This window comes from Cervus canadensis, chromosome 9 (genome assembly GCF_019320065.1).
Source record: "Cervus canadensis isolate Bull #8, Minnesota chromosome 9, ASM1932006v1, whole genome shotgun sequence".
Classification (NCBI taxonomy): Eukaryota; Metazoa; Chordata; class Mammalia; order Artiodactyla; family Cervidae; genus Cervus; species Cervus canadensis.
In genome coordinates this window covers 66,527,192-66,553,147 of record NC_057394.1, presented here as the reverse complement: position 1 = coordinate 66,553,147, position 25,956 = coordinate 66,527,192, and the positions used below count along the sequence as shown (strand labels likewise).

Here is a 25,956-nt window from a genome sequence, read left to right as displayed (position 1 = left end):
TACCCCTAGGAGAGGAGCGCAGCCAAGCCATTTACACTTTAAAAGGATCATTTTCACTCTTCAAGGAGTAGAAAGGTGAGGAGGGAGGCCGAGACCAGTTAGAAGTCTCTTAACAGTGGTCCAGACATGAGCTAACAGAAGACAAGTTTTTTTATCTTGAGCGAGTATGTGTTGAGTAAAATGGGGAAAGACCAGGGTAGAAACAAGGTGGTGTTTTTGTTTGTTTGATTTTGGTTCATATTTTTTGAGAAGCTGGGTGGGGTAGGAATTGAGTTCTTTTGGCTGTGAGAGCTGACTTCTATGAAGAGGTCAGAGCTGGAGAAATAAATTTGGGATTCATCAGCATATAAAGCCCATTAAATGCTAACAATGGACGAGATACTAGGAGAGAATTCAGATACAGAAGAGACTGTTACTGCGCTTAATACAAAGACCACATCGGACTACTGAGACTCTTAACTAATTTATTGAAAAATAGACAAACTATTGTTAATTGTAGAAAATAGTAATGTAGCAATTTCAAATGTACAGTTTTAACCAATACAAAAAGCAATAAAGCAGTATCTGAAGTCTTATGTAAGAAATCTCAATACACAATCTCTGAAGTTCCTTAAATTCTGACACTAATTCTAACATGAACTTATTAGCAAAAGACCCAGTAATGTGGTAAGCCCTTGACCTAAAAGCTAACTGATTTGTATGATATTCATGCAAAAATGAATGAGGAAGTGAGATAAAGCTTTTTAGTGCCTGTGTTACCAAGAAAACTGTCAAAAAATTAAGTTTGCAACTTAATTGAGCACAAAATAAAATTTTGCTTTCTAACAAATAAGACCAGATTTCTTTTTAAAAAGAACTCTCAGTTTAAACAAAGTAATTTTCTAAAAGCTAGTAGATGCTACCTTAAATACCACCTATTTTAAATTATACCATCTCTAAATAAGTTAATCACACAAGATAGTTTAAATTACACCTTTAGGTGTCAGGGGGAGGGGGAAAGCGCCTCTTTTTCTACTATAGCTATTTTAATTTGAAGCTTCTGCACAAAATCAGAGAGAGAAACATTAATGTCTAACCCAAAGACCTTTCATCACCTGCACTGTGGACTAGAAATAATGTGGCTTTGAATGTGCCAGTGTAAGACCATGCTGAATTAAAAAAAAAAGACAACTGCTAGTTCAAAAGATACATGGAAGACATGTACCCTTCCAGGAGAAAAAAAAAAAAAAAACCTCTTCCCAAATTCAGGAGAGGAGAATCATTGCTGAGATGCAATTAGGAAACTCTCTAAGAAAAAAAATTAAGGCTCCTATAGTTAACAGTCTGTCTGTGGAGTAAAATTACTTTGTATCTTGATTCTTTGGGACCCAGAAACGTCAGAAAGGGTCCTTGGGATGTACTGGATCCAGGTCCTCGACAGCAAAGCTCTAGTTGAACACTTTATTTTCCAAGTACTAGACAGGTACTTAATGAATTCAGTGATCTGAATGGTATAAAACCAAGAGTACTATTAATAACTCTTTATTTTTAAAGCATGAGTTGGATAAAGAAAAGGATCAATAAACTCTTACAAGTCCTGAGGTATGAAACCTGTATCAGTAGTATGACTATCTCATAGGTCTATACTTTTGCTTTCTGTTTGCATTTTAAAACTAAAATTTATAAAACAAACACACAGTACACCCATTTAGTTTCCATTAGTAAACTAAACTCTAATGTGTAAAAAAATCAGTCATTTTCTCCTAAGTTTCTAGCATCTGTCTTAGCACAAGAGTTCAGGGTCATTTGGGTGAATGGGGGCAGTCAGCCAAATTGCATTTGGAAGACAAGACGCATTTTCTAAGGGTATTCATGTTAAATTAAAAAAATAAATATAAATTAAGAAAAATAACAGCAAACATCATACATGCCACAAGAGAAGACAAAAGTACTCAGATAGGCACAGGTTGTGAGACTCACTCCTGGGGGATCCTGCCACCGTTTGTAAAGCAGAGCAATTATTAAGTAAGACCCCTACGTATCAACGAGTTCCATTCCAAGAGTGTGTTCTTAAGTCTGATTTGTTCTTAAGTCCAACCAAGTTAGCCTAAGTACCCAACAAACACATTGGCTATATAGTGCTGTACTATAATAGGCTTATAATACTTTTCACACAAATAATGCATTAAAAACACACAAAAATAAAGCATCTCGGTCTCACAGTACAGTACCTGGAAAACTACAGTAGCACAGGACACCTGGCACACAGGCGGTACTGGGTGAACAGCAAGAAGGTTACTGGTGGAGAAGGGACAGGCAGAGGGAGGCGGCAGAGCAGAAGGACCATCAGCAACAGGAGACGCAAGGCGAGCTGCAACTTCATGCCTGATATTGACGGCACAGGTTCTGGTTCCTCACTGGACTCAACTGTTCACATCTTTGAAAGTTCGCATCTTGAAGGTTCGTATGTAGGGGCCTTACTGTACTTTGGAAATAGAAACATCTGGTACAGCTTTTTCAATGGCAGGATTGACATAAGATTTGATCAACAGACACAAGATTTTCAATCCTGTACAATAACAACGCGTGTTCTAGTGACTACAATGCTGCCAGTGGCTTAGGAATCCCCTGCACAAATACTCAGCTGTGCTATCCGCACAAAGATATGTTATCTTCTTCACTAACTGTGCTGTAAACAGAACCTGGGAGAGTCCTACAGTCAGATCTGTAGGAGACAAAGACAACGAAGCTGGATGTGCATGGCGTGCCCACCAAGGTCGTGGGGTCCTCACTTTTCTTCCCTGTTTGACGTATCCATGCTCTCATTCATTTTCTGCTTTTGCATTCGTGTTCGAGTAGATGCTAAAAAAAGGATGAAGAAATGTTAACAGCACTGATGGTGTGGGGTTAAGTTGGTAAAGGGCTACCCTATTTGTTATGCTCACACCAAACTGATGGAGCCCAGGACCTCACAAGCTGCGGTTTCCAATTTTTTAAGTCACATACCCCTATCAGCCAGCTTTTTCCCAAAATATGTACCATTAAAGTATGTATGTATTTATGTATATGTGTATAAATTATAAAACACATATACCCCAAACATTAAAAATCAATGAGATAAAGATAAATAAGCATTCTAATACTGTCTTATGTATCCCCACAAGGTGATCTTACAACACACTCAAGCGTGCCCAACTTTGTAGACCACTGCTCTAGAGGTGATGTGGTTAAGTCCAGCATCTGAGCAAAACAGAATCCTGGGCTGGTCCAGAATCTGCTGGAGTGAGTGTTATTCTTCATGAAGTTCAGAATCCCCTTGTGTTTGGAGATGCACTGCAAGTACTGCAAACACATCAGCTCACAGCTCATTTATAATTTTTTTAAACTTAATTAATTAATTTGGCTGCACTGGGTCTTTATTGCTGCAAGGGCTTTCTGCAGTTGCGGCGCGCAGGCTTCTCACTGCGGTGGCCTCCCGTGTTGCAGAGCGCAGGCTCTAGGTGCCTGGACTGCTAGTTGCGGTGCAGTCTCTAGAGCACAGGCTCAGCAGTTGTGGGGCATGGGCTTCCTTGCTCCTCAGCATGTGGGATCTTCTCAGACCAGGGATCACACCTATGTCCCTTGCATTGGCAGGCAAACTCAACAGCCAGAACACCAAGGAAGTCCAGCTTATAGCTCATTTAATTTGGACATGGACATTTTAAAATACATTATTAATTACAACACAGACAAAAACAGAAAGCTTCCTTGAAATTATTTCAAAATTCTTAACTTGATTTTAGAGGTGGGCAAGAGTTCTTTATAAAGAAGCACAAAGAACATTCACACTTGGTAAAGAACAGAAAGAGTGACTCTCAGTCTCCTCTTCTGGTCCTTCCTTCCACTCAGCAATCCAGCACTGTGTGATGATCTGTTTTCCCAGAAAGCTGAGGAGCAACCTGGAGAATTCCTTACCCTTATGTGTTAAAACGCCTGCCACTTCCCCTCCATTTTCTAGCTGTACGAAGGCCCTGAACTTCAGCCTGGCAGAGGGAATTCACAGTCATTGCTAACTGTGTCAGTGTGAAATGGACTGACTACAGCAACTGAGCTCCTCTGTAAGAAAATACTCATATTTTTACATCTTTCTACTCCCTTTAAAATGCATACTTGTGGGCTCCAAAAGGCTTCCACATGTTTTTAAGGCCTGATTTTAGTTATAAGCTTCATGTCTATTTTCATGCACTGGGGAGGAAAAGCTACAAAAAAGTTAAAACAGTAGTATATTAGTTGATGTAAAATCCAAAAAGAGCTTCATTTATAAGCAAAGAACTTAAAACTTTTGTTACATTTAGTTTCAATAGTATCTTCAAATAATAAACATAGAAAAATGGTTTAAAATCAAAAGTAATTTTAAAAACTTTGTATCTCAAAGTTAGTATATATAGAGATGTACTGAAAGAAAGCTTCTTTTTAAAAAGTCACATTTTAATTGGTATTGTTCTTATCGACATGTCCTATTACCTAAGGATGACAGTTTTAATTGTTATTATCTCTTAAATATTTGTCTTCTTTCCAAGACCTGGCTCTGTTTCCTGTTAATGGATCTGGCACCAGATTATCAGGAAATGTCACCTCTTCCTGGTGACATTTCGTGTCTACCTCTCTAAGACAGTCCAATAACAGTCTGTGGTTTCTTGGTGGCTCAGTGGTCAAGAACCCACCTGCCAATGCAGGAGACCCAGGTTCGATCCCTTGGTTGGCAAGATCCCCTGGAGGAGGAAATGGCAACCCACTCCAGTATTCCTGCCTGGAGAATTCCGTGGACAGAGGAGCCTGGTAGGCTCAAAGAGTCAGACATGACTTGGCAACTAAACAACAAACAATTTATGCACACTGATCTTTTTCCTTTTTTTTTTTTTTAATGTGGACCAGTTTTTAAAAGTCTTTATTGAATTTGTTATTGTTTCTGTTTTATGTTTTGGTTTTTGGCTGTGAGGCATGTGGGATCTTAGCTCCCACACCCCCTGCACTGGAAGGTGCCGTCTCAATCACGGGACCACCAGGGAAGTCCCCTGATCTGTTTCTTAATGTGCTTTCCATCTAACTCTACTTGGGTTAATCTTTCACAGTCTCAGATAAGTTTAGGAGAGAATTCCATTTGCCTTAACATTCCAATGGAAACAGTAACAGACTTTATTTTGGGGGGGCTCCAAAATCACTGCAGATGGTGACTGCAGCCATGAAATTAAAAGACACTTGCTCCTTGGAAGAAAAGTTATGACCAACCTAGACAGAATATTAAAAAGCAGAAACATTACTTTGCCAACAAAGGTCCGTCTAGTCAAAGCTATGGTTTTTCCAGTAGTCATGTATGGATGTGAGAGTTGGACTATAAAGAAAGCTGAGCGCTGAAGAATTGATGCTTTTGAACTGTGGTGTTGGAGAAGACTCTTGAGAGTCCCTTGGACAGCAAGGAGATCCAACCAGTCCATCCTAAAGGAAATCAGTCCTGAATATTCATCGGAAGGACGGATGCTGAAGCTGAAACTGCAATACTTTGGCCACCTGAAGTGAAGAACTGATTCACTGGAAAAGACCCTGATGCTGGGAAAGATCGAAGGTGGAAGGAGAAGAGGACGACAGATGATGAGATGGTTGGATGGCATCACTGACTTGATGGACATGAGTTTGAGCTAGCTCCGGGAGTTGGTGATGGACAGGGAAGCCTGGTGTGCTGCAGTCCATGGGGTCACAGAGTCAGACACGACTGAGTGACTGAACTGAACTAATGTTCCAAACTTACGTCAGTCTAATTTGGAAAATGATTTAGTATTCTTTACCAAATTATGGTTTCTAGTAATGGAAAACTTTTGTTTGAAATCTAGTTCTAAAACTTGCAAATTAGGGAAGTTCGATAATAGCAGAATAAGATTATTCTTTAAGTAAAGGTGATGATATTTATATATGCTAAGTTTCTAATATCCTCCCTATACATCCAGCACTCAGAGAGTTCCTCATTACAGTTCTGCTATCCTAAAATATTTTCTAGCCACAGCCATCCATAATGAAGATGTGGTTTCACTTCTTGGTCTTCCTGCTGCTGCACAGTAGATGTCGGTTGGGATGGATGAAGATGACCTGCACTTTGCATCATACATTTAATACACAGATACTTGTAAATAACATATTGTTGACTGAATTATATTTTAAATGCATAAAAAAGTCTGTTAATTAAAGGGATTCTATAAATTTATCCTTTAATAATGAAAAGGCTTTCTGCAATGTAAACAATTGTTCATTTACTTACTTACTTAAATAAGTACTTACTCATTTCTGCCAGTTTCTGTTGAAATTTGGATTCCCCTGGGAGATGTTTACTGCAGATTAAAAAATTCAAAATATTTCATATGTATATGTATAAATGAAAAACTTCAATTTCCAAAAACTATGGCATTTTCAATGACTATTTATGCTCTTTCTTTAGTAAATAGCTTTTACTGTCAAAGGATTATAAATCAAACATCTGAAATACAAATGTCATAAATTTATGAGCCTAGATATTTTATCAGTGGTTCTTATAAAATAGGGTAGCATTTTTCAAGAGTGAGCATTTTAAAATCTAATGTTAATCAAAACTCACAAAATTCTATCCATGGCATTGTAAAGCCTGATTAGATTTGTAAACATCTGATATTTTCAATGAATTTCAGTAGATTTATGTGGTGCTTTTTTAACTTTGGGATGCAGTCACATCTTTTATTTTGAGCAAGCCTCATAATTTCCAAGATAAAATTGGCATGAGAGAGACTGGCAGAAGCCAGGGCCAGAGCAGCCACTCTGGGTTCTCCCGACGACCAGCTCAGCTCCTGACACACGTGCTAATACTGTCCCTACCTTCCGTCTGCTTCATCAGATCCCTCGATGTCAAAGCGCAGTTTTTTCAGTGGTTTAGGAGGGTTGCTTCCTTCAGCACTTCTTTTGAGCACACGGTCGCTGTTACACACCATTTGATTTATTTTCTGGAACTTCTCTGAAGTCTACAAATTATAGAATTCTTTATTTTAGATCATTTTGTAGTTAGCAACCCCAAATTATAGGTTTGAGGTGGATTAAAAATCAGGCAGAGGTAATATCTGCATTTAACTTCCTACTTTTTTGGACCAAACGGGAGATATGAAAAATGTTAAAATCAGTCTAACTGCACCTAACTCTGCCCCAGTAAATACCTGCTCTTCTCACACCCTCCTGTGTCTTCCCAACAACTCTGACTACTACTCCAGAAGTCCTGGTTTCTCATTTTCAGAACTTACTCATGCACAAAACCAGGGCTATTTCTCAGAAGCATGCAAAGCTGGAAGAGCTTTCTGGAACCTTGTTTTTTTTTTTTTAAGCATAGCATAACTGGAGCAAATGTAACAAGAATTCAATAAGAGGTGTCTAGTGAATTTTGGACTCACTTTATGAATATCATGCTGAGAAGTCATACAGCTTATAAATTTGAAATCATCATTGATGTAATAATATTTGTTGATATTCCTAACTCTTAAAAGGTTTAAAATAAAATATTAAATATCTGAAAAACTCAAAGCATTTGAGTCCTTCCAAGTACTATTAGAGGTAATTTGATATACATATCTCCTGAGGAAGAATCCTTTCACAGTAAAGAAAACTTTGGTAAAAAATGCTAAAGAGGGCACAATACCTTATTTTATCCAAAGGACAAACACATGGAAAAACTGTGTCTTATCTATTTCAGAACCAGAGTGAGGTGGTTATCTCAGTGATGTGTATTAACATGTTTATTTGGATTCTAGAATGAAATCAGACTTTCCAATAGAAATTAAATCTGATTTGACACTGAGGATTAGCTTTGCTAATTATGCAAAGCTAATTTTCATTAGCTAATTTACCAAAAATTAAATGAACTAAGTTTCCAAAAAATTAAATGCAAAACCAGATTTTGATGGAAAATATATTTAGAGCCCATGTACAATAGGATAGAAATGAAATTCTGTACACCTATTAAATGGATTTCCAGTTATCAGCTTTAAAATATGGAAGTATGTATAACATTCTTTCAACTCTTTCAGAATTTATGGCAAGCAAAACAGTTTGAAGACCACTACTCTATACTTAATCTGGATCCAATCCTATTTATGTGGTCCACATCACCTTTGTGAAGCCTGACGGCTGTAGCTTGTGTTGAGCTAAATGTCATCGCATTTACTATTTGTAACACACATGTTAACATTTGGTCTTTCAGTACACAACATGTATCTCTAGTTATTTCACTGGGGGCAGGGCTTAGGCAGACGCTAGAATGGCCTCACTGTCTCCTCGAATGTGGGGCTGGACCTAGTATTGTCCTGCTTCTGACAAAATAATGCAGCAAAGGTGATGGCAAGTCACTTCCAATATGACAAGAAGACTGACTTCAATTTTGCTTATCTCCCTCTTCCCCTCCCTCCTCTCTGTCGTGAGTAGCCCGCCACCCGAGGGAGAAGCCCAGGTGTCAAGGAACTGATGTTGGCTTGAGCCAACAGCCATTGAGGATCAGCCAACAGCCATACAAGTGAGTCTGAGTGAGAAAGGTGGTCCTCCAGGTGAGCCTGGAGATAACTGCAGATCCAGCTCACATGCTGACTGCAGCCTCGGACAGCCAGACCCTGGACCCGGCTGAGCCAGGCCTGCTCAATGACCCACAAGGAATGAGATTAAAAAAGGTTTAAATGCCTAAGTCTGGGGGTTGTTTGTTATGCAGCAATAAATAACAAATATAGGCGGGGGTGGTGGGAAGAAACATTCAGTAACGCTCACTGAACACAGGACTGTGCATTAGTGACGGAAAGGAAAGGCCAGTTAGAGCAGTGGGCTCCCAGACTAGGATAACCCTTTCAAAGCTTAACTTTCCCCTGGACTCCTCTGCAACAAAGACCACCACATAGTCTGTCACTTACCCTGGGGCATGTAACCAATTCCTAATCAATTTACCAGGGAAGAATACCCTAGAAGTTGGAGAGGAAGGAAAAGCAAAAGTGTGTATACATACAGAAGGGACCAGGAGGTGCTGGCTGGTGACAAGTGGACGTGGTGACCACATTTTGGAGTATTTTAAACCATACTCTGAATGAGTGAAATTCAAAGCCACTTTTTAAAACATTCCTTTGAGACTATATAATGTACATATATATTTGTATGTATATACATTAATGTATACACACATATAATCTCAAAGGTGTTTAAAAAGCAGTTTTGAAATACACCAATTATGAATATGATTTAAAATTAAACCTGATTTGAAAATAAATCTGATATATATCTTCTAAATTTTATGCAACATGCTTGAATGAGGTACTTGAATAGCAGCATTTATAAATTCAATTATAGAAAATTTCAAATTCTTTTATAATTATGGTATCATGCTATTGGAATTCACAGAAAAAATACTCACCCCAAATGATTCACCGATTGATACTAAAATTCTGTCAAGTTAATATAAAATACAAATTAGTAATGCAAATCATACACAACTATGCAGAGATGAACATACACACGTCATTCTGAACTCACAGGAAGACCAAATCAAAGCTTTCCTCTACCCCTAAACCACGGACGAATTATACTCATTAAAGGCTAATTTTGGTAGTGCTAGTCTAGTCACACACTGAGCTGGTTCCGTAGATTTTTTTAAAGCAAGAACTGCACGTCTACAAGAATATATTTTGCCATTGCTCACAAGGAAAGAGGGTAAAAGAAAATTTTAAGTTTACCCATACTTAATTCTTCATAAATCAATGAGTAAAGAAACAATTCAAATTTTTTTCACATTTTCTCATTAAAAATTCAAGTTATATTTGGTAAAACTGTATAAGTGATAATCCAAATTCTATTAGGATCTGTATTGACATATGGTAAAGGTTATTTAACATGTGGGCTTCCCAGGTGTCTCAGTGATAAAGAATCCATCTGCCAATGCAATGATCTGTGGGTTGGGAAGATCTTCTGGAGAAGGAAACAGCAATCCACTATAGTATACTTGCCTGGGAAATCCCATGGACAGAGGAGCCTGGTGAGCTACAGTCCATAGCGTCACAAAACTGTCGGAAATGACTTAGCAACTAAAACAACATTTAACACATATCCTAGAATCATAAATCTCTTAGCTTGTCCCTGTTTGAATCATATAATTTATGCACTTGATAATAAAGCTGAAGAACAGCATTAGCCTGATATGACAAAGATTTGACCATATGCACATGGAATCAATAGATATATGGATTTTATTGTTCTCCAATTCTTTGATAAGTAGCCATCATTCTATATGATTTATCAAAATATGGTGAATAAGGAGTGTTAAGATGCTCTCTTAATAGCTGATCAGGATTTTCAGAATGTGACTTTTTTGCTAAAGGACTCCAACCCAGAAGTGAATTAACTAAGATCAGCAAGTAGCTAACATTATCAGCATAATATGGGTTAATTATCATAATTAAAAATTTACTTAAGTATACATTTTCCTGTAGCAATGTATAAACATGGTGTGCACCTCAGCAGCTTAGAATGTAAGTTTTAGATATTAGTACATAGATACTCAACCATAAAAACACCAAATATACAGAAAATAACACAGGGGCACATGAGAGCATTTATATCATTTGCCAGTTATTTTCTACTTTTTCTTTTACTGTACAGTTTGAAATTTTTATGTGTGCATTGCTTATATAAGTAAACACACTACACTAATGTTTTCATAGGATTAATATATCCCCTTCTTCCTGTTTGTTTTTCTTGCCCATTAAGTGCAACTATATGGGCTAACAATTTCTGAGATGAGACTATATTAACTTTACTAATTAATCTGCCTCCACTATTCAAATAAAGTCAGTTTCAAATAGCCCATGATAGCATATAATAAGTCAGGTGAAGTACTTCAAAGCCAGAGAGCACCCACTGTTGAATGTGTAAGATAACATAATGATTTGTAGGTGCACAGAGCCTTTCATCTGAGAATTTAAAACAGCTTCACACTCATCATTTACCTGAGCCACAGCAGCCTTCTGAAGCAGAGACCTGCCCAAGGTAATACAAAGAGGCCGCAGGCAGAAGTAGGGATGGACTTCTAAAGACTTCATTTACCATCATCTACATTTAATCAGTCATCTACATTTTCATAAGCAAGATGAACAGATCCACAGAAAGACTTCACAGGACATTCAATAAACTCTAGAATAAAAATTCTTAACAAAAGGAATCTACTTTGTTTAGCAGGGTGGCTACTTAAAAAACTGAGAGTGATCTGAAACTTAGGATCAAACTAGTACTCAGATTGTTTACAAAAGACCCAAGACACCAGAAAAGTTGATGACTAAATTTGCAAACCCATCTAAGTAAACAGATTATCTCACCCCCAACACCCCCGATTTTTATTTTTATCATATCACTTAATATAAATTAGGAAATTAGGGACTAGCTTGTAGTAAATGAAGAAAGCTTAATGGTTTTATGCTTGGATTAAAAAAAAAACACCCTCTCATTCTTTACCACTTTCCTAAAAAGAAAACACAAACCTTGATCTTGGAGTCATTTTTGTTGGTGTAGGCAGACCTTCTGAAATTTTATATGGATTCTTTAGGGGTGATATATAGATGTTCCCCCCAGGAATCCGTAAAGGTGAACTAGAAAACTTGTAAGGGCTTCGAGGAATGTGAGGAATCGGTGACAAGGTAGGGGGCTACAGCAAAAACAAAAGCAGGAGATTACTTAACATTTGAGTGAGACCCACTGCTTTACAAGTAGATTTGCCCAAATAAAGGATGCCTTCAACATACCCTGGTGGAAGCGTACTGCAAAATATTTGTTTTCAGTCTCTGCATGAAGACTGAATTGTAAAATACAATAATGGAATCATACTCCTCTTCTCTGATCAAAACACGTTTGAATGTCTGAGGAAGAAGAGCAAAAATACTTGTTAAATGAATTTGGGAATTTATCTCTTTAGAGTTTCTATTTTAATAGTTCATGATACTTTTTAACAGTAAAAAGACGCATTACTTTATAGGAAAAAAACAATCTAAAGAAGCCATTTTAGGCTTGGATTATAGCTGTTCTACTGGAAGTGAAAAGTTATATACAGTATGTGTTTTATATATATATAAAAGTTAAAAGTTTATTACAAATATTCTGCTTATTGGCAAAATACAGTGTTTCCTATTTATTTTATAATACGAATTTGAATATTAAAGTGTTAGCTTCCCAGTTAATTTTACTTACAAATAATTAATAATATGAAAACAAGTGGACATGTAAATTTACACAAATCAGTCAGAACATATGGTACCATTACTGACTAAAGTTACCCGTATTACAGACATGGACATATTTTGAAAACTCTTATCATGGAAAGTTACCTACCTCCTGAACAGCATGAGGAAGGTCTTTGTATGCTGTGACAATGATTTTGAATTTAAGGTCTATATTCTTCACTTTGCATATGCCATACATGGAACACATCATAATCTAGTAAATAAATGTGATATAAAAACAGTCAGGGTTTTGTTACGTGGTTGTGCTCAGAGGATGAGATGGTTGGATGGCATCACCGACTCAATGGATTTGATGAGTCTGAGTAAACTCCGGGAGTTGGTGATGGATAGGGAGGCCTGGCGTGCTACAGTCCATGGGGTTGCAAAGAGTCAGATACACCTGAGCAACTGAACTGAACTGTGCTCTAAAATGCACTGTTATCTTTCTTTTAGTTAACAAAAAAATTTAACCTCCTACAGAATTATCTTTTCCTCTCCTGAGCTCATGTGGCACTGTTTTAGATCAACTATTCTTATGTCTCATGATTTTCCCACACTAAATGAATTCTAGTTTACAACAACACAGAAAACGCCTATGATAAAGTTTCTTCAGTGATTTCTGCAATGAGAGCTTTCATGTCATTAAATAAGTAAATACTGAAATAGTCTCAAACTTTAAAGCTCTCATTTGTAAAAAATACACCAAAAATATAAAGGGTAGCCAGTAAGCAAATATATGTTAACTAAATTGATGTAGCTTCTCATGTGAATCCAAACTTTTCTTAAGAAATCAGTACATAGCTAACAAGTAAGCAGGAGGAGAGAAGTGCGTAATTTCCCTACCTGGTCCAAATGCCTGTCTCTCATGAGTTCATACTCATTTTGCAGTGTGTGCTGGAAAAGGGTCCAGATGATATGCTCTAGTTCTGGGTGGTCAGACAGAAGGCGTGCACACAGGGTATTCAGTCGAAGATATGCTAGTCGATACACTGGAAAAATAAGGAGAATTAATCACATTTACTCTTAATTTTGCATCACAAGTAGATATTTTCAAAACATTGAACTGTTATAACGAAATGCTGTTAAATAGCATTTAACATTAACTTCATTTCTCCCACTATTTTCCTTATGATTTCTAGTCTTAGGACTGTCCTACATACATAGAAGGCAAAACAGTACTTTGCTGAAACTACTATTCAGCAAAAATAATTCTTTTGCTGAATTATTATAGCATAAAGTTGAGGCAGAGGTGAAAATTAGAGGAAGAAAGATCCTAAGATATTGTGAAATTAGACAACCCAAATACGGTTTGTTTCAGTTTCGTTGGTAATCACTCATCACAGATGTTGAATATTCTATCAATATTCAAGAGAGTAATTACTTTTAAAAATAACAGAATTTCCAAACTCCCTTAATTTTTTCAATCCTGAAAATAAAAAAACAAATAGTTTTTTATATTTCTCTATATATTTCTCTATAAAAATGCTAGACTTGTAGATTATCTAAGTGGTAATATGACTGTGATATTAAATATATTGAGCAAATTTATTTAAAAATACTACTGGAACATGGGTTGGAGAAAAGTAATCCACAAAATTGAATTTTCCTCCATTTGGTTTAAATGTACCTGTCAAAGACTTGCATAAAGTAATCAGAATTTTTTAGTTAATAATTTATCCCACTGGTCTTCAACTTTGGCTTACATCAGACTTGCACTGAGGACTTGATAAAACAAGGATTTTTTCCTCATCCTACTACAGTCTCTGATTGAACAGTTCTAGCATTGGGACTCAAACAAAAATTCTCCTTTCTGCAACTTATCAAGTGAGGTGGATTCTGCTGGCTGGGGACCACACTTTGGAACCACTGCTCTAATTTAAGGACTTATACCATGCCTATAAAGCTCAGTATATTCACTTTATTCAAGTCAGAAATAAGATTTATTACAGAGGAATCTGGCCTTCTACCTTTCTTCAAAGAGTTTCAAGTGGGTGTGCACCTGCATGTACATGCACAGACACCCAAATGACCTCCCCACCCCATCACACACAATCAGAAAATGCTGCACAACCTGGTCACCAGGAAATGCATCTGCCTTAGGCCACAGCCCATTGTATAATCTCAACTTACACACCTCAACAGAAGAAGTAATGGTAGGGGCAAATATTTCCAAGCTTAAATTTGAAAGCATAACAGTAAGCAGCAACATTAACAACATCTGACACTTTTTGAGTGCTTACTATGTGCTAGACACTGTTGAAAGCATTTTATGTATTCATTCATTTAATTATCTCAAAACTCAAATAAGGTAGGTTATTATTATTTCCATTTTACGGATGAGGAAACTGAGGCATAGAGCTTTTAAAGTGACTTGCCCAAAGTCATACCTAGTAAGCCGAAGAGCCAAGATTTGAATTCAGTCAGCCTCGTTTCAGAGTCCATGCTCTTGAAAGTAATCATCTACTAACCTTTTTTGTAAAACAGTGAAAGGGAGGTAGATTTCAATGGCTTCTGAGTCTGGAAGGCTGGGGTTGCTTGAGCCTCTGAATTTGGAGTAGAATTTACACGTGGAGTTGACCCTTTTTTCTTTGGGGATCTTACAGGGGAAAGATACCTAGATATAGTCAAAGGAAAAGTCTTCATGTGAAGTTTTCTCAGAATCTCTCTCTTTCACAGATACACAAACACACACGGCTGTACACACACATCCTGTCTATTTAATCTACTGTTTTACACCAAAGTCCTATTTAAATACAAGTTGGAAAAGGAGCTTAAGAGGAAAACTAAGCTTGTTGTTATCATTTCTAACTCTATTTTAATAAATGGCCTTTCCTGGAAATTACTGCCTTATTGAAAAAATAGCTATATATGTTTATATGTTCAATTTTAATAATTAAAGTGGGATTGAGATAATAAAAATGACTCCAGCTTAAAAGAACAAGCCATTGATATTAAAATATCAATTTCTCTGATTCTTCTCTTAAAAATGTTTCACTGATAACTATGGTTCATTTACATAAGACTTAAGTTACACAGACATACATCTTCCTAAATTATATAGCACAGAATTATATGAATTAATATTTCAGGTAACATTATCAAGGCAGGTCTACACCCATACACTAAACATGTGAGGCATAAATCGAGACAGATATGAGTACATACTAACTCTCAGTTTCTGACCTAACACTGCTCTGTGTTGCCCTTTATTTCAGAGGATAGTCCAGGTCTACCTTCTAATTCTGTTTTAGTATCAGATGGTAAAAGAATCCACCTGCAATGTGGGAGACCTGGGTTCGATCCCTGGGTTGGGAAGATCCCCTGGAGGAGGGCATGGCAACCCACTCCAGTATTCTTGCCTGGAGAAGCCCATGGACATGGAGAAGCCATGGTCTGGCAGGCTAGAGTCCATGGGGTCGCAAAGAGTCAGACATGACTGAGTGACTCAGTACAGCTGAGAAATAATTCTGAGCAGGAAGTAGGATTTGTACCTTACTATGGATGTTTCTACTACATGTAATATACTAACTAGAACACTAGAAAAAGGGAACCAGTATCACGATTTTATAAGTACCAGGAGTCTAGTCTATCACCCTCGAATTTACCTTCAATTCACTAGCAATACTGTATGCTGACTTAACTTGGGTAGAAGTTAGTCTCCCTCAAATTCCAGGTGAAAATATTACCTGCTGGATAATAGGTAATAATCAGACGGTAAAGCGTCTGCCTACAATGCGGGAGACCTGGGTTCAATCCCTGGGCCAGGAAGATCTCCTGGAGAAGGAAATGGCAACCCACTCCAGTATTCTTGCCTGGAAAATCCCATGGACAGAGAAGCCTGGTAGGCTACAGTCCATGGGGTCACAAAGAGTCGGACACGACTGAGCGACTTCACTTTCACTTTCAAGCAGGATAATACTTCGCTTCCTGAATCTCAGACTTAAGAAGGCCAAAGTGGAGCTCTTCATTTCTCCATTTTTCCCATCTCAAGAAATGGCTCTGTATTACAACCAGTTTCTTAAATCAAAAACTTAGATGTTTAAAATTTTTTCCTTTTCCCAATCTTCAAATCCAATGGAAAAGAAAGTTCTCCCTCTAGAAACATACCCCAGATATTTTCCATTTCTTTGTATCTCTACTGACATATCTTCAGTTCAGTTCAGTTCAGTCGCTCGGTCGTGTCCGACTCTTTGTGACCCCGTGAATCACAGCACGCCAGGCCTCCTTGTCCATCACCAACTCCCGGATTTTACTCAAACTCATGCCCATCGAGTTGGTGATGCCATGCAGCCATCTCATCCTCTGTCGTCCCCTTCTCCTCCTGCCCCCAATCCCTCCCAGCATCAGGGTCTTTTCCAATGAGTCAACTCTTCGCATGAGGTGGCCAAAGTATTGGAGTTTCAGCTTCAACATCAGTCCTTACAATGAATACCCAGGACTGATCTCCTTTAGGACTAACATATCTTAGACCAATTCATTTATTTACATCTCTCATTTGGACTATTGAAATTGTCTCCAAACTGGGTCTTTCTACTTTCTTCCTTGCCCTGTTCTTTTCTCTCCTCTTACCCCATCTGTACTTCAAATGGCAGCCAGAAACTGGCCCTTTAAAAATACAAATTACAGCAAGCTGCCCCTCTGCTTAAAACCTTAATGCTTTCCCACAGCCTTTTAAAATCTGAACTCCTCTCTGTGGCTGATGAGACTCTACAAGGTCTAGCTGCAGTCTGCCTTTCCAGCCTCATCTTGTACCACTCTCCTCTTGTTTGCTTTGGGGTTTCTTTCTGTTCCTAAGACCAGGTAAGTTTGATCACCCAGGGACACTGCACTCCCTGTCTGCTCTGCCTGGAATGCACACCATACAGATTTTGGCAGGCCAGCATCCATTTGTTCTTGAAGTCTCAGGTCAAATATCATTTCAATAGAGAAAGCTTCCCTAAACATTCTATCACTCTCTCAGCTCCTCACTTTCACATCATTCTGTTTATTTCCATTACAGAACTTATTATACACTAAGGTCACCTTAAATATTAGTTTCCTCGTTCACTGTTTATTTCTTTTCTTCAGAATGTAAGTTCTGTGAAGGAAAGGACCTAATCCATCTTACATGCCTTCGTATTCTCAGTGCCTAAAATGCTTCCTGGCACCCAACAGTCAGCTTATTGAATTAAAGAAAAAGATAAGGCTTGACATACTTATATTTATGTATTACCTAGCAAGCTAAGTTATACATGAAGGCAGAGGTTTCACACACTAGAAATACTCTGGATACAAATTAGCATGGAAATGGCACTTCTGGAAAACAGCCCCTGCACGCGTCATAGAGCTGTGTAATGTCAATTCTTGCACAGAACTAAACAGAAACGTAACATTACACACATTCCTGTGAAAGGCAATGTAGCTGGAACGTTTCAGAGCATGGGCTTTGGGGTCAGACTGCTTGGATCTGATTTCTGTTGGCTTTTGGTAAGTTACCTTATTTCCCTAATTCCTTTTTCATAGATAATGAAGGCTGATACAGTGTCTATTTCCTTACAGGGCTGTTTGGTAATTCTCAAGCACTGAGTGAGCCTTCAAAAAAGGTTAGCAATTGCGTTGTTCTTCTAGCACATCACGAGGCACTCATCAACCACTTTAGTCTCCTGTTTGCACCGCGTACTCCCTATGCCCATCCTAGGGTGGTTTCAGTCGCTCAGTCATGTCCGACTCTTTGCGACCCCATGGACTGTAGCCCGCCAGACTCCTCTGTCCATGGGGTTTCCCAGGCAAGAATACTGGAGTGGGCTGCCAGTTTCTTCTACAGGGGATCCCATGCCCATCCTATGCTTCACTACGAAGGCACTGAGCTGCACTTCTGGAAAAATGTTTCCTGCTTTCCTGGCTGTTGTACTTTGGGGTTCATGCTCTTTCTGTCTCCTCCGTCCTCTCCCTTCTCTCTGGTTTCCATGTTGAAATCCTAGTCTACCTTTGAGGACTATCTAAATCGTCATCCCTACGTGAAAACTGTCCTCATGACACTAAACTGGAGTGATTTCAGTAGTACTCTGTACCGCTGTATATGGCTTTTCTTTGGGTCATGTATCATATATTTCTTATTCTTGAAAGCAGGAACAATGTCTTATGTAAAATTCTATTCTGTTATGCTTTTGCATAACAGCTTGTATCACACTATGCTCAGAATCCTTTTGTGAGCTGAATGGACAACAACAGATTTCACTCACATATCTGCTGCAGTGTGATTATTCTGGAGAGGAAGGTTGAGAGTAGAGGCAGGTTCAAAGTGATCACCTGGTCCTTCTCGGTCCTTTGCTTGTTTAATAAGATCAAATAAAGGTGAATCCTACATGAAACAAGATGACATTAAAACAACACTGGTAAGCATGACCTTCTTATGTATGTATCAAAATCATATTATTTGACATGGTGAGCATTATTAATATAGTCGTAATTGACAATGGCAATTCTGAAGTCAGAATAAGGTTCTTGTTTCCATTTTGAAAATGACTGCCAATTTTTTACTATGCACAAAATAAAGAATTAGGAATATGTATAACTTCAAATGCTTATATTAGAAAAGAAATTAAAAGTTAGAGAAAGAGATACAGAAAAGACCCAAAGAAAGTAGAAGGAAGAAAATAATAGAGATATGAGCAGGATTTAATGAAACTGAAAACAAAGATAAAATACATGGTCTGATAAACAAAGCTAATAACTGCTTCTTTGAAAGAACTAATAAAATTAAAAAAAACTCCAGTCAGACTGAGAAAGGAAGAGACAGATAAAGAATATTAGGAACAAAAATGGGGCCACCATTACAAAGATCAGAAAGATAATAGGGGACAGTTATAAATAATTTTATGTCAATAAACTGGAAAATGTAGACCAAGGGGAAAGTTCCACAAAAATAAAAATTAACAAAACTCAATAAGAAACAAACCTCAATAGTCCTATAAAGTATTAAAGAATTTGAAATGGTAATTAAAAGTCTCCCCATAAAGAAAACATTCAAGTACCTCTGGTTTTACCAGTAAATTCTACCAAACATTCAAGGAATAGATAATTCCACTTTTATTTCAACTCTTCTGAGAATGGAAAAAGTAAGAACATTTTCTCTCTGATTTTTGAGGCCAGTACAACATTGATAATAAAAACTGTCAAGGACATTACAAAAAGAAAAATTATAACCCATTCTCACTCATAAATGGAGATATAAAAATTCTAAAATTAGCAATCCAAATCAGCAGTGTTAAAAAGAGAGTATGTCATTTAACAAGATGAGTTTATCCAGGTTGCAAGATTAGTTCAATGTCAGAAAATCTATAATGCAATGCCCCTTACTAATAAATCTAAGGGGAAAAATATTGTCAAAATCAATGCAGAAAAAGCTCTCATTTAAAAACCCAATGTTAAAAAAGAAGAAAAGTCTTAAGAAATCAGGAACAGAAGGGTACTCCTAATTTGATAAATGGCATCTACAAATAAACAAAAAACCCACAGCAAACATCATGTGTAACGGTGAAACGATAAAAGCATTCCCCTTAAAAAAATCGGAGATAAGAGAAGGATGTCCCATTATCATGCTTTCTATTCAGTATTATACTTGAGGTTCCAGTCAGTTCAAAAGATAAAGAAAAGAAATTAAAGATCAAAAGACCAGGAAGGAAAAAAGAACAAAAATACCATTATTCACAAATGATTTATGTCAATAAGGTGGCTCAGTGGTAAAGAATCTGCCTGCCATTGCAGGAGATGCGGGTTCAATCCCTGGGCCAGGAAGATCCCCTGGAGGAGGAAATGGCAACCCACTCTAGTATTCTTGCCTGGAGAATCACATGGACAGAGGAACCTGGCAGGTTATAGTCCATGGGGTCAGGAAAGAGTTGGACACAACTCAGCGACTAAATAAAAACAACAAAGAAAACTCAAAAGGATCTATAGAGAAATTATTAGAATGAGAGAGATTAGCAAGGTCTCAGTACTGCTGTAAAACCAATACAAAATATATTTCTATATACCAAGCAAGAAGTTTAAAAAGCATAATTAAAAAATCATTTATAAAAATGTAGGACCAGCAGTAAGAGCCATTAAAATGATTGATTCAATAACTTTCTGGAGGTGACACCTTGCAAGACCATAAAACGTGGAGCCATACTTATTTCACTCTTAGTGCTTGAACTAAGAAAGGAAGGAAAACAGACAAATTGCCAAGATGCTAGGTTTATATAAAAAAGAAAAGTGGTGCACCTGTAAATAAAAATACAGAACACGGTAGAATGTAGATTTTGTGAAAATATGAAGATGTCTATTCAATAAGATGTGTTTGAAAAATTAGCTAACCATTTGAAAAAAAAGGCTATTATACTTTCTCAATATATAAAAATTCAATTACTTACATTAAAAAACAAAATTGAAGAAGTATTAGAAATACAAAAGAATATCTTTATAACTTCTTTTTTAAAATCTTTTTTCACCTTTGCTGACGTATAATTGACAAAAACCATATGTATTTAAGGTGTACTATGTGATGGCTTCATACAAACACACACTGTGAAATACTCACCACAATCAAGCTAGTTAGCATTCATCACCTCACAGAGTTGCCTTTTATCCTCTTTGCATCCCTTCCTCTCCTTCTTTCTAACTTCTTGATAAGGAAGAGCCTTTCTAGGTTTGACCAAAACCCAGAAGTCATAAAGAAAAACACGAAACAACCCGACTACATAAAGCCTGAAAACCTCTGTGTGACTAAAACAGCAATAAACTAAGGTAAACAAAATCTTTAAAAAGTAAACAATACTGATTTATTCTACAACCACCATAATGTATTGTACTAATTCCCATTGTCAAGTCATTCTTTCCTATATTCATTAGGGGCACTCTGAAGTGCAATCTCAATATTGGCTTTCCTCTGAGTAAAGTAAGGCTAACAATGAAAACCAGCTAATGCATGTATGTCAGAGTCAGTGTTTTACATTTTCTAGTCATTGATGAACTGAATATCTTTTCATATGGGATGAATCCACATATATTCAGCAGGAGTGGCCTTATCCCATTCTTTTCTCAAACAAAGACCTTTCAGAAGACCTTGAGACTCACAGAGATATGCAAGTAAACTTGAGCCTTTAATAGGACATAGGTATGTGGCTGATGGGCATTTTATTTTCTCTTCAAATATGGTTTAAACCCAAAGATGGTTTACCTGGTTGAATGATCACAATAGGATTATACCAAAGTGAATTCTTCTTCTAAGAATGCTGGTGCCATTCTCCTCACCAACAGTCTTCATGTTTCACCCAAGTATCACTTTTATTACTCCATCTCTCCAACCCAACTGATACAGAGGTGTACAGATATAGAGAATGAAGCATGCCATGAGAATAATAATAAGTATGGCGCAATGCACAGAAGCACAGACTCTGGAGTCACACCACAGGTGTTCAAGTCTTGACCACATACTGGCTGCCTGACCTAGGAGAGAGTCGCTTTACCTTGTTATGATTCACTTTTCTGTCCTGTAAAGTGGAGATACTAATGACAATAATGCCTAGTTATCATGCATCCACCCACCCATTGTTTGCCATATGTCTATTCTCTAACAGGTGCTATATTAGGAAGTAGGAACATAACAGTAAGCAATCCTCCAGTTGTTAGCTACTGATAGGGTCACTTCAGAAGCATGTGTCCTCTTCCGCCTTACTCAACATGTTCATCTGAAATAAACTTTAATCATCTTCTACCACAAAAACCTCCCACTCCTATCCAGTTTTCCCCATATCATGATCACTTTTATACAGTTGTCCAAAGCAAAAAGATATCACCTACATTATTCTTTCTCTCGCTCTCCACTGGAACCCAATCCACGAAAGTTATATTGGTTCAAACTTCAAAATATATCTCAAGTCTAACCTCTTCTCCAGGTGGGACTTTTAGAGAGTTCTTAAAATCCCAGTGCCAAGCATACAGTGGACACTCAGTATATATTTCTAGAATGTTATATGACAAAACCCTATCATGGGTTTAATTAAATACAGCAAAGCACAAAGACAAAAGTGGATGATAGGATTTGCTTTCTAATTGATAACTAAATATCAACTGTAGCAGTTGGTTTCCAAGATAACCCCATTAATTCCTGCTACTGGGTATTTACACCCTTGTACACTGTACCTGGGTTAGTCTGTGTGGTCCATGGCATGCAGCAGAAGTGATGACATACCAGGTCTGAGATTAACTTATAAAAAACCTGCAGTTTCTATCTTAGGTTCTCTTTCACGGATCTCTTTGGGCTCTAGGGGAAAGCAGCTGCCATGGAGCAAGCAACCCTATAGGGAAGTCTACATGGCAAACAAATGAAGCCTCTGGCCAACAACAAGTGAAGGAATGAAGGCTACTAACAACCATGTGAGTGAACTTGGGGTGGATTCTCCAACTCCAGGAAAGACCAAACCCCACGGCAGCCTTGGTTGATAATTTGAACAACTCTCCTGAAAGAACTGGAGCCAAAACTACATAGCTAAACCATTCCCAGATTCCTGACTTTCAGAAATTACGTGCGAAGTAAATCATTAGTTCTTTTATTAAACTGTTAAGCTGTGGGATAATTTCTTACATAGCAATGGATAACTAATACAGAATCTGACTTTTTTAATCTAAAGAAAATATTTAATGGAATATTTAACTTTTGAAAATTTATGTATTTGTATCTATAGCACTGCTTGCATTCATGATTCAGAAGTTTACTTTTGGGTTTCAGGCAAGATGTTTTATGTCATTGCTAACCTACTTAAATTAACTCAGCATAATCACTCTGGACATTTCACTCCATTTTGCCACTTAATCATGTGAAGGAAACCAGATTCTCCCTGTCAGCAAGATTAGTATAAATCCCACTTAATAAGTAATATGGATAGAAAAAGTAGAAGTTGTAAGTCTATTCTACATGATCTTTCATATTAACATACATCTAAAGCAACAGTGAATGTCTCCAGAGAGTAAAGGATTTCAAGGCTATCAGGTCAAGATATTCCTAAAAGAGATTCTGATTATCCAAGTAAGTACAAGGTCTCCAGTGCTAGTAGAAAAGTTAACAATAGGGGAAGTGGAAGACAGGAATTGCTATTGTTTTCTGGGCATTTTAAGAAATATTATTGGCCCTACATTACAGGAAATGTTTTTGTACTATCCTAAGCCAAATCATTATAAGATCATTTTAACTTGCAAAAGGAAATTAGAATACAAAACAAAATTGTGGGCTGGCCTTGACCTGACAGTTCTTTCCCATTTAACTTCACTACTTCTTTAACACTGATATTTTTCAGTATTCTTTTGCTAATATATATGCTGGCTGAGCCACAATCATGACTTTAGTTCTATCTCTGCTTACTCCTAAATCTATTAATACATTTCTGACTAAAACTACACTTTCAAATTCCAGATCCAGTGCTTCCAACTAGACACCTCAGATATATGTGGCAAGTATCTCAAACGCTAACATGTTCAAATATTAACATGAATGTATTACCTTCATCACCAATCAGCTAAGACTTCTTCAATATCCTCTTTGGTTAACTGTTATCAATCACCTAATTACCCACAGAACAAGTCTCAGAATTACCCTCAGTGCCATCCCTGCACTTATCCTTTGATTCATGCTTTTAATTTTAACATATTTACACCTTCATATTTAAAACTGGTTTCTTGTAGATAGCAAAGAACTGGGTCTTGTTTTTTATCCATTCTGAGAATCTCTGTCTTTTAATTGGAGTTTGGACTATTTACATTTAATGTAGTCATTGACATGGTTAGTTTAAATTCTACATCTGTTTGTCCCATCTGCTCTTTATTGCCTTTGACAAACGTGCAAAAGCAAATCAATGGAAAAGGAATGAACCTTCACCTAAATCTCAAACTTTGTAAAAATAAACTGGAAATGGATGACCTAAATATTAAGTGTGAAGCTATAAAACTTTTAAAGCATAGGGGAAAACCTTGGAGATTTAGAGTCCTTAAGACTTGACAACAAAAGCATGATCCACAAAATAAAAAACTGATAAACAGCACTTTCATCAAAATTTAAAATTTTTGCCTTGAGAAAGACCATGTGAAGAGAAGAGTCTACAGAAACTTTGAGAAACTATTTATAAGCCACACATCCAACAAAAGACTAGAATCTAGAATATATAAAGAACTCTCAATGGTAAAAAACAAACAAACAAAAAACCCCACAAACTATTCAATTAGAAAATGGGCAAAGACGTGAAGAGATACTTCACCAGAGAGAAAACACAGATCACAAGTAAACAGAAAAAGATATTCAACACCATTAGCCATCATCCTGATGGGCAATGTAAATTATAACGTCAATGAGCTATCCTTACATGATCAGAATGGCTAAAAGAAAATTAAGACAATACCAAAAAATGGCAAGGATGCAAAGAAACTGGATCACCCATGTATTGTTGATGGTAATTCAAAATGGTACAACTGCTCTGGAAAATATCTGGCAGTCCATACAACACAATAATTATATGACTTTGCAATTGCACTCTTTGAGTATTTATCTAAAACAGTGAAAACTCGTATGTTTATATAAAACCTGTACACAAATGTTTATGGCAGCCTTACTTGTAATAGTCAAAAAGTAGAGTCAGCAAAGATATTCTCTAATATGTGTACAGTTAAAGAAATTGCAGTACATTCATACTATGAAATATTAGTCAGCAATAAAAAAGTATGAACTATTGATACAGACAATATCTTAATCTCCAGAGAATCTGGCTGAGAAGAAAGATAATCCTATTTGATTCCATTTATATAACATTTTGAAACAAGAAAAATTTTAGAAATAAAGGACAGATTAATAATGGCCAGGGGTTAGGGCAGGTATAGTCAGGCTGGAGAAATAGGAATATAGTTCCTTATGTGATGGAACTGTTCAGTTTCTTGTCTGTGAGGGTGATTGTGTGAATCAGCACACTGTCCCCAGACAGGCTGCCAGGTATCTCTTAGTTGAGGGCATTATGGTAAGTGAAACAAATCAGACAAAGACAAAAACACTCAGTCTTCCATATCAGGGGATGTGGAACCTGCGGATATAGACGGCTGATTGGACTATGCCATTTTATATAAGGGACTTGAGCATCCACAGATTTCGGTATCTGCAGGAGTACTGGAGCCAATCCCTTGCAGACAGCAAGGGTCGACTCTCCAGTACAATCTCACTTATATGTGGACTAAAAAAAACAGCTCACAGACACAGGGAACAGACTGAAGGTTGCCAGAGGCAGGGGGTGGGCAAAAAGGGGGAAGGAGGGCAAAAAGTAAAAACTTCTAGTTATAAAATAGTCATGATAGAAGATACAGCAGGGTGAGTATAGTTAATAACACTGTAGTGCATATTTGAAAGTTGCTAAAAGAGTAAATCTTAAAAGTTCTTATCATAAGAAAAAAATTCTAACTACATATGGTGATGAGTGACTTACTGTGGTGACTATTTCACAATATATACAAATATTGAATCATTACATTATACACCTGAAACTAAAATACTGTGATAGGTCAGCTGTATCTTAATTAAAAAACATTTTTTAACCTGGAAAATTATAAACAGCTGATTAGAATAGTAGAGTTATATCATCTGTTCACTTTTAAGCTTTTTCTATTTCTCTTATTATTGCTAAGAACCTTAATAATATCT

At 37.1% G+C, this 25,956-nt stretch overlaps 1 protein-coding gene across 2 annotated transcripts in view; it reads right to left on the bottom strand.

Moving 5' to 3' along the window:
• Positions 1-450: 450 nt before the first annotated feature.
• RB1 (RB transcriptional corepressor 1) overlaps positions 451-25,956 on the bottom strand; it is a 116,384-nt gene continuing 90,878 nt past the window's right edge. For both annotated transcript variants that reach the window (XM_043478295.1, XM_043478296.1), the window contains 10 exons: positions 18,485-18,603; positions 14,732-14,877; positions 13,107-13,252; positions 12,373-12,477; positions 11,790-11,903; positions 11,529-11,692; positions 9,413-9,443; positions 6,856-6,998; positions 6,289-6,338; positions 451-2,841 (listed from right to left, as the gene is read on the bottom strand). In XM_043478295.1, coding sequence (XP_043334230.1) covers positions 2,768-2,841; positions 6,289-6,338; positions 6,856-6,998; positions 9,413-9,443; positions 11,529-11,692; positions 11,790-11,903; positions 12,373-12,477; positions 13,107-13,252; positions 14,732-14,877; positions 18,485-18,603 — 1,092 coding nt within the window. In that variant the 3' untranslated portion in view covers positions 451-2,767. The remainder of the gene's footprint in view (positions 2,842-6,288; positions 6,339-6,855; positions 6,999-9,412; positions 9,444-11,528; positions 11,693-11,789; positions 11,904-12,372; positions 12,478-13,106; positions 13,253-14,731; positions 14,878-18,484; positions 18,604-25,956) is intronic.